This window comes from Rutilus rutilus, assembly GCF_951802725.1.
Source record: "Rutilus rutilus genome assembly, chromosome: 22".
NCBI lineage: Eukaryota > Metazoa > Chordata > Actinopteri > Cypriniformes > Leuciscidae > Rutilus > Rutilus rutilus.
The window spans coordinates 6,746,185-6,755,874 of record NC_140227.1 but is presented as its reverse complement, the minus strand read 5'-3'; the positions used below and the strand labels follow the sequence as shown (position 1 = coordinate 6,755,874).

General features: G+C 35.3%; 1 protein-coding gene across 1 annotated transcript; it reads right to left on the bottom strand.

Moving 5' to 3' along the window:
- Positions 1 to 2,823: 2,823 nt before the first annotated feature.
- Positions 2,824 to 7,815, bottom strand: ndufs7 (NADH:ubiquinone oxidoreductase core subunit S7). Its single transcript, XM_084395548.1, has 8 exons — positions 7,753 to 7,815; positions 7,045 to 7,081; positions 6,618 to 6,686; positions 6,380 to 6,497; positions 5,248 to 5,427; positions 5,064 to 5,110; positions 4,875 to 4,963; positions 2,824 to 3,066 (listed from the first exon to the last, which is right to left on the bottom strand). The coding sequence occupies exons 1-8, from the start codon at positions 7,766 to 7,768 to the stop codon at positions 2,969 to 2,971; spliced, it is 654 nt and encodes a 217-aa protein (XP_084251674.1). The 5' UTR covers positions 7,769 to 7,815; the 3' UTR covers positions 2,824 to 2,968.
- Positions 7,816 to 9,690: the final 1,875 nt, after the last annotated feature.

Here is a 9,690-nt window from a genome sequence, read left to right as displayed (position 1 = left end):
CTTCTGCTCACAGGCCCTTATCTAAACAAGGGAAGGTTTCTCTGCTAGTGACCTAATCCTGCTGAGTTTATTCCTACAAACTCAGAAGTCCCAAATGGGACCACCTCTGATCCCAAGGGGTCAGAGGTTCCCTTTTCAGCTGTCTCCCCCTTTGTCTCACAGTGTTCACATTAATCATTATATTGAAAAATCAGGAGCACACCTAGAGTGTGAAAATTAAAATTCCCATTACATACCCGAGGCAAACTTTAGTTTAAAAGCATAATTAGAATGGAAACGCCACTTTTAAGTTTGACCGTATTTTCGTTTTCGGTCAAATTGTCTACCTGAATGGGAGTGCTATTTTTAAAACACTAAGAAGTACAACAACTTTGCTCAAAGTATCACCAGGGGCTCTACACATGAACTCCAGCATTGAGAACATTGTTTGTGTACACAGAGTTTACTAAAAAGAAAGATTTTGAACAACTCCGGCATTTTGTCAGTCAAACAAACAGGGAGGTCTCCGTAACAGGGAGAAGAGTAAAGATGGAAAGCTCCTAAAGCTCAGTTCCATATAAATTCACGGATAATTTGTTGTTTTGTCGTTAGTGAAAATCAATACTGACCTTGTATTTGAAAAAGGATCCTCATAAAAGAAACAATTCAGTCAAGTTCAATTGAGAGTCAGTTCATTCGCATTCGGAGATCCACTATTTTTGACTGACAAAATGCCGGCAGCTGGAAACAACAATAGTTGTTTAAAACCTTTACTTTTAGTAAACTCTGTGTACACAAACAATGTTCTCAATGTTGGAGTTCATGTGTAGAGCCCCTGGTGATACTTTGAGCAAAGTTTCATGTTGTGTCGAGCCTTCTTAGTGTTTTAAAAATAGCGATTTTGATGCTATCATAGAAGTGCCGCAATCACTCCCATTCAAAAGGCAATTTGACCGAAAACTAAAATACGGTCAATCTTAAAAGTGGCGATTCCATTCTAATTATGCTTTTAAACGAAAGTTTGCCTCGGGTAGATTAAAGGAGAACTTCGGTCAATTTTAACATTGAGCTCATTTTTGCTGTCAGTACAGAGAACGACGACAAAAATCGGTGTTTCCTACACCGTGTTATCCTCTTTTTAAAATTTGCACCCTGTTGACTTCAATGGGGCAAGTTTTAAACCTGCTTTTAGCCTCTTAACATCCTTGATGTGTCATTACAAGTGCACAGGTCATGTGAGTACCTGTATTTACATCCTGTTTTCGGTCGAAGTCCACAGTAATCGATTGTCGAGTTCATAGTACCTATGATCACGCGCGTGAACTCGACAATCGATTACTGTGGACTTCGACCGAAAACAGGATGTAAATACAGGTATGTGCGCTGGCTGAATAAACATCATTTTTCTGATGTTTTTCATCACCCGCGTTCACTCCGAAGGAATCACTCACATGACCTGTGCACTTGTAATGACACATCAAGGATGTTAAGAGACTAAAAGCAGGTTTAAAACTTGCCCCATTGAAGTCAACAGGGTGGAAATTTTAAAAAGAGGATAACACGGTGTAGGCAACACCGATTTTTGTCGTTGTTCTCTGTACTGACAGCACTCCAAATGTACAAAAAAATGAGCTCAATGTTAAAATTGACCGGAGTTCTCATTTAACAAAAAGACCCTAGGTTGCATTTTGGCGAGAGTTACCCTTAACCTGTATGACTTTCTCTCTTCTGCTGAAAACAAAAGAAGATATTTTGAAGAATATTGGTATTTAAACAGTTGCTGGTCCCCACTGACTTCCATAGTAGAAAAAAAACTTACTATGTAAGTCAATAGGGAACAGAAACTGCTTGGTAAACCACATTCTTCAAAGTATCTTCTTCTGTGATCAGCAGAATTTAAATGATTGGGTAAACTGTCCCTTTAAAAGTGATTTTCCTCTGTACTGTGTTTTGGGAAATTTTAACCCTGCAGTCCTGAAGAGCCTAAAGACCTGCTGAGAAGAAGATATGCCAGCAAATGTATTTCTCTGACAGTGTTATTATGGTTTACTAAAACAATTTGAAAAAAAAACAAACAGTAAAACTTTAAACTAATCAAACATTTTGAAATGTTGCTTTGGTAAATAACTGAAAAAGTACTTAATTTACTAACTGAAATTAAAAAAAATAATGAAAATGACAAAGGCACTTCAAATTTGAAAACAAATAAAAATGAAAATTGAAAATAAAAAAATAAGCAAATTCAAAATAGTCCCCAAAATAAAATTAAGATTTCTTGCATTCATACATATTAGCATTTTCTCTTTTTGATATGTGCGTTTTAATTTTGAGCGGTTTTGTAATTCTCAATTACATTTATACAATTATGATGGTGACACTTTACAATAAGGTTCCATTTGTTAACATCATTTATCTACATACAAACTAACAATGTAAAGTACTTCATTCTTTTACTATCATTTTTTAAAATGACAATGCAGAAAGGTTACACCTTATTAAGGTGTCCTTGTTACAGTATAATTATACAATTAAATACTGAGTAATGTTAATTAACAGCATTACTAGAGGGTTAGTTGCATGTAATTATTATAATTATATTATATCATAATTATTCCTAATTTACTGTTATTACTACAGTAAATATCTGTAATGTACTTGTGTAAAGTATTACCCCTAAAAAAACATTTACCCAAATGAGGAGTGTCCGAGCTTATTATAAAAAGTTTGACTGAATGATTATTTGTAGAGCAAGTCTTTTCAGAATAGACAACGATAACTACTGTACCACAATGACAAAATACAAAAAATACAATCTGCATCAAACAGAACTCAATGCACTCAGCGTTGAAGCAGAAAGTCTTTTATTGTAGCTACAAAGAGGAGGAGCTTCGCTCAAACCAGAGCAGCTCCTGAGAAATCAGCCTTCTGAGCAACAAACGACCAGTGTTAAATAAACATTTCAGAACAGACACACAAACACAATCACACCTCACTTGCGATACCAAATTCTCAGTTTCTTTTCTCGCTTGATCTTCTTCTGTAACTGCAGAGTCCCATAAAGCAGAGCCTCTGCTGTGGGAGGACAACCTGGTAGGACAGACAGGCACATTACTATATGATGACATCGTTTTATTATCAGAAAATTCTGATAAAGGCTATAGGTTGATCTTCTTTCAGAATTGTAAAGTGGTTATGTAGTGTGTAATGTATCTGTTTGTGCATGTACAAGATCTGTAAAGTTACAAGCTCGTAGTGTCCCACAAAGGGATTTAACAGAGAACACTGATCCAGACCTGCCTAAAACGCCTCGATCAAGTCTACATATTGCTTCCTCAAACGTCCACGGCACAATGTGCAATATTAGCATAATGCCTGCCCAAAGGCATATGCAAAGAGAGAAGACGTGGCTTCGATGCTGTGTGGATGCGAAAGCAAAACCCCTTTGTTTGGCCATTCAAACACGGATGAAATTAGGAATCAGTGGTTAAGATTTATTTATAACGCTGTTTTTACAGAGGAAAGCTTCCTGAATCTGGAACCTGAAGAACGCTGGCTATACACACCTAAATAATTAGAAATTCATTATGTTTTTAAACTGTATTTTAATGTTGTCACCTTATGACTTAAAAGTTGTTACAGTGAAGAAGACAAATTAAACCATTATAAGATCATATCTGAAAGGTGAGAGACTTACTAAATAAACATAACTCAAGTCGGGCTTGCAAAATTGGATCTGGTCAATCTGCTTGATTATCCACATTTTCAGCATCTGATGTTGGCTTGAACTGATACGGTATCACCAACAACGTTATTAACCGTGTTTACAATCGCTTTAGAAGCTTTGGAAGCTGAAGCTCACGATTATGGTAAGGGGTGTTACACGTTTGAGGTGTTTAGCCAATCACAATGCATTGAGTGAGCTGCCCAATCAGAGCAAACTATGCCAAAGCCATTGTAAGGCAAGCCTGCAACCTTTAGCCAAAACGGCTAATGCTAACTCTTTCAGCTTGTCGTTATGCAGGGAAGGAGACAAGAGTATGGAAGTAAAATAATAACAAATGTTTTTGAGACAAAAAAGCTTGTTGAATTGCACTACTTTGCATTAACCCTGCTTGCATTTTTATGGGCTGAAATTCAACACGGTTGTATATTTAAGCTGTGAATATTTCAATTCACAACACATTTCACACACGGTTTCATTATTAAAAATGCAATAATCCATTATTAATTCAAACCACTAATTTCTTGAACGAGAACATGTGGACAACTAGACATCACAACATGCAAACTCAGAGCGAGGGTTTAAACTTTTATTTTGAAATCACGATGAACAGTTAGCATATTTCGGAAAATGTTGACGTATTCTCCTGTGTTGGCATAGGTTTATAAATGATTTACATAACAAATATGACGAAATGGCGCACACTGAGTTCCCAGATGAGTGTTAAAAGCAACCCAAACTGAGAGCTGTAAATGATAACAGTTCATGTGGAGCAGAACGGAATCGCTTCGTATCCTTCGCGCGTGTAAATAAATATTATAAACTCACAGGGCATAGATTTCTTTAATTGAATCACAGCCTTTGTGAATTCACAATGTGCAATAGTATGGTTTTTAAATACCATATTCTGATAATGCGGTTCATGGATTCTTGTCCGTGGAATGTGCCACTACCGATATTTTGTTGGTTACTCGATACGGGTAAATTGCAATCGAGGATTTTTTTATTTATTTTTTACGAGTACTCACAATTTAATTGAGAAATTGTGTACAGTATGTGAAAAATTATGTTTTTTGAGCATTAAAGCATTTTAACCAATTCTATTACACCCAATAATAAACAAAATAATGAACTTTTAAAATAGCATCGTATGACTCCTTTAAATGAAACACACCTGGGACGTAGATGTCCACTGGAACGATGCGATCACAACCTCGGACCACAGAATAAGAGTAGTGATAGTAGCCACCACCGTTAGCACAGCTAACGCAAGAAAGAAACAAATCAGATTTAGTAAAAAAAAACTAACATAATATGATAAAACAGTCTTTTTGACTCATTTATGAAAGAACGGCTATATTACCTTCCCATGGAAATGACGTATCTGGGCTCTGGCATTTGATCATACACCTGTTACCAGCAAGACATTCAAAAATTACAGTAGCAGAACAGTCATTACACTTAAGCATTAAAAGAAAATTAAACCTAGCCAAAATATATTGAATATAGGCAATAGAAGTTTATTAAAATTGTTATGGTGCAAATACCTTCCGCAATGCAGGGGCCATTTTATTGGTAAGTGTCCCTGCAACGATCATGACATCAGCCTGTCTGGGACTGGCTCTGAACACGACACCAAACCGATCCATGTCATAACGCGGGGCGGCCATGTGCATCATCTCCACAGCACAACACGCCAGGCCAAAGGTCATGGGCCATAAGGAGCTCTAAAACACAAACAGAAATTTTATGTTAATTTAACTGCTTCAGAAAGGGAATCATTTGTCTACTTTAAAACTAAAGTAATTAAATAAATAAATAAAAAGTTGAAGTATGTCGTTTCTGCAACACTAGTGCCACCTAGCAGCGGAATTACACAAATAAAGCATATTTTCAAACAACCTTGCAAGAACTCCTTTCGTGCTGAGAATCACACACACAGCTCTGGGTGCTGGTAAAGACGTGGCTCAAAAGGTCAAAGTAGGTTACTTTCAATTAAAGGTCTAACATATTAGGAATACTTTTAAGATGTGCCATGAGTAAGCAATTGAGTCAGCTATAACTGTGTAGAGCATATCTCGCTTATATGAACCCATGCAACGTATCATAGCATGTTTTGACATGACGCACCGCAACTGTTTGAGGCTTTGACTGACTACGTCAAAGTAAACATTACAAACTCATTCATTTGTCTTTCTGAATGGGTGCATGATGATGCTGTATGGTATTGAAGTGTTCATTGTAGTGCGTAGCATCGCAATTCCCCCTTCCCTTTGGCGTGTTTATGACCCGTTTAATCTTTGAAGGTCTAAATTTAGTGAATTTTGGTCTTTTCCCTTATAATGCATCAGTCCCGACTCTCGACTAAAACCCCTCTGGCAGTGTCGATGATTTCCAGCCCACAAGCACTCAAAAACCCCCCCTAATCATTCACTGCCAAAAGAATGTGATATAATTCTATTGTCATGAAAACCAAGGTGTATAAGGTCCATTTACCTCCTTAAAACTAAATAATTATGACAAAATTAAATTATAAAAATGAATCAATTCTCCTGCAAGGAGAACAATATAACAGGAAAACTGATCGAAACATGGCAAATACAGTAAAAGGAAATGAGCAAGTGACAAAATGTTTCTACCCAAACAGGAACATTTTTGTAAATGTGTAGAGTTACGTACTCTGCGTGCCCAGTTGACCAGGTCATCCAGCTTGGTGATGACGTATTCCCCCTTACTGCTGACCGCTGAAGCTGGTTTTGGAGCCAGAGCTGTGCTTTTCTCTCTGAACGGGACCAGACTGGAAAGAAGGGTGTGCTCAGTTAATAATGACAACAACTAGGCTACTCAATGCAATAGTTATTTCATAATTGGCCAGGATGGGTGACATACAACTATAACAAAACCATTAATTTCACACCTTGAGGAGTTTTCATCCTTTTTGTCTGTCAGAGGAACCTTTTTATGAACAGCAAACGATGAAATGGCCCTACATCAACACAACATCAAGAAAAAAAAGCTATTACAACATTTGTATACAATTTGTAATATATATATATATATATATATATATATATAATAAATGCTATATAAAATAAATTCTATATTTATTTATAAAATAAATATATAACATTTATATTTTATATAAATGTATATATGTAAAATGATAAACATTATTATTATTGTTATTGCCATCCATAAAGATTGAGGTTTATCTGCAGAACACCTGTCAAACCCTCATTTTAATATTTACCTTCTTTCAAACCAAAGTTAGCAGGTAATGTAGAGCAATCATAAACACACATAAGATCTAATAGACAGTTTAAAAAATACAAATCAAAACTTACCTTAGATTAAAGGAGCCAAGGGCAGGAAGACGGGGAACTGAAATAAAAACACGTTACTTAAGTCACATTATTTGCTATTACATTCAGCACAGAAATTGATCTGGCTCAATATATATATATATATATATATATATATATATATATATATATATATATATAACATCTGTCAGTCTAGTAGAGTTGAATCTCAAGAAAACGGCATAAACAAACTTGCACATACCAGCAAAAAATTTAAATAAATAACAACACAAACAAACAAACAAATAAATAAAACAATACTGTGGCTAAAACACTGCTCACTATGTGGTTAAAGATTGTTTTAACGTCAAAAATATTTCAATAATTTAATACTTGAACATTATTTATAAGTATAAACTTTGTGACAGTGATTTCTGTTAATCACTGCATATCGCCTGACCAAAGGGCATTTTTTATTTTATTATTCTGAAAGTAATATAACATATCTTTCCTAACTTTGATCTGTAAATAATGTGAGTCTGTGTTTGGTAAAGTCTCTGATCAAGACATGTTGAGTAACAAGGTCACTCAGCGAGTAAAGTCCTTCATAGCACGACATAATTCATTTACCAACCGAATATGCACTGTAATTTAGTTACACCTAATGCACTAAATCTATATGATGCAGTAATAGCAATACTGCGTTATGCAGAGGCTTAAAGTCGTCTAGAACCCAGCTCGTTTACTCACCCATCAACGCCGCCATCTTTGCATAACATCCACTTCCGGTGGTTATCCGACTTCCGCCCTGTGTCAAACGAACTCTTATTTTAAACCAAATAAATAAATAAATAAATTATAGCACTGTACTATCACTGCACTATAGTGCCATATTATTCACATTTTTAAATGCTTTATGTAAATTATAAACAAAAATGTAATTAAATAATGTAGCCTGTAATAAAAAAAGTAATAAAAATAGGTCAACATTTTGGGCCAAAAATACTAACAAATAGCACTAAAAAGTGCAACAGGAATGGCTTGCTATTCGTTTATAAATCTGTAAGTAGGCTATATATGTCATTTTTTTTATTGTATTTGGGTCATTCCTGGTATTCTGCCTTTTGTTCATCATAAAATGTAGAAAATCAGTTCTTAAACTCAGTTCCTAAAATAAATGTTTGTGCAGTCATGATAGGGGTGAAAAAAATATTCTGGTCAAGTTTGAGTAAATAAATGTCACCATTTATTAAACAAAATAAATGAAATGGAAGATAAAAAATGTCCTCCCTGTTTGGGACAGATATAGTTTGTTCACTTTTTAAAGTACTACATTATTGATACTCCATAGATTTTCATTGTCACATTAGAATGTTTTTTTTTTTTTTTTTGGTGGTGATTTTAAGGAATTATTGCAAAAAACCCTGCTTAACAGGGTGGACAAAAATGAACAGGGTGGACAAGTCGTGGATGGATGACTTCCTATCTCTCAACCAGTTACAATTTTACTTTATTTTGAACTGGATTTAGATGGGAAACAATATGTAAAACATTGCCAACGAACTTTAAATGCACTACTTCTTCGATTTTAAACATATAAAATGACTTTAACGATCACTATGTAAACTCAGTATGCACTCTGTTAGGTCCTCTGATTTAACAGTGTGGACATTCTGACCTTAAATCAGCTACTGCACCATGTCTGAGCAAAAAGAAGCTAGCATAGGTTTATTAAATGAAGAATGGCATGGTATTTAAAACTGTCATTTTTTTAACTTTTTATATTTCCCTTAACAAGGTAGATGTACTAAGGTTGACCACATCAAACTTGAAAGACAAAACTGGTAAAAATAGACAGTTAAAATAATCGAGGATCTCATTCACTCGCCCAAGTTGTTTCCCCGCCAAAGTGATGACTGCATTATGATATTATGTCATTTAACTTTTCCTACTTTCATTTAAAGGGAAAGTAATAAAAAATTACAGGGTGGACAATAAATTGAGGGATAAGCTAAAAATCAATTTAATAAAAATATATACATTAGAGAGAATAATTTCCTAAACAATGTCAAACCTGAGGGTTTGGGAACATGTTGCCATTCGTTTACAGTATCAGTGTTTGTATGGTGATTTGGTTTGCACAGCAATCCTTTAGAACATGCATGAAAAGAGTCCAACATAAGATGGTCTAGTCATGTCAGTACTGTATGATGTTTTGGAGAAGAACCATCAGGACCTCATAAAGAACTACACGAGTACCAGAAATCACTGCTTTTTTTTGCTAACAGAACATCAGATGTGACGGTAGACGTGCAGAGATTGCCACCTCTGTTAACAACTGTGAGGTTGGGTGGCAAATCGGGCCAAAATAAGAGTTAATTGCACAACTTTGCTCATTTCAGTTTGCCAAGACCATGGTTAATGGACCAAATGTTCTGGCCCAAGAGGCGTTTTTATTTTTCATGGGTATTACCTTTGTAAGTTTGAGATGCTTAGTTCAGTTTTATGCCATATTACAGACCCAATAGCTAGCTAGAATTCATTGCTAATTTTAAGAAAGACAAGGAGTGTGAGATGTTGTTTACTTTGCAGGGTCGAAATGGATTTGGTTCAGTTTGTCTGCTGAAGGGGTGGATTTAAAATCTCCTCCACTTTTACGAATCATAGTTTTCTTAAATCTATTGCATC

What these genes read in the sequence shown, in the direction of transcription:
- ndufs7 (XM_084395548.1), bottom strand. An exon ending in TACGTCATTTCCATGGGAAG is followed by an intron (nt 4,964 to 5,063) that starts GTAATATAGCCG and finishes TTCTTGCGTTAG; the next exon opens with CTGTGCTAACGGTGGTGGCT. An exon ending in AGTGGACATCTACGTCCCAG is followed by an intron (nt 3,067 to 4,874) that starts GTGTGTTTCATT and finishes CTGTCCTACCAG; the next exon opens with GTTGTCCTCCCACAGCAGAG.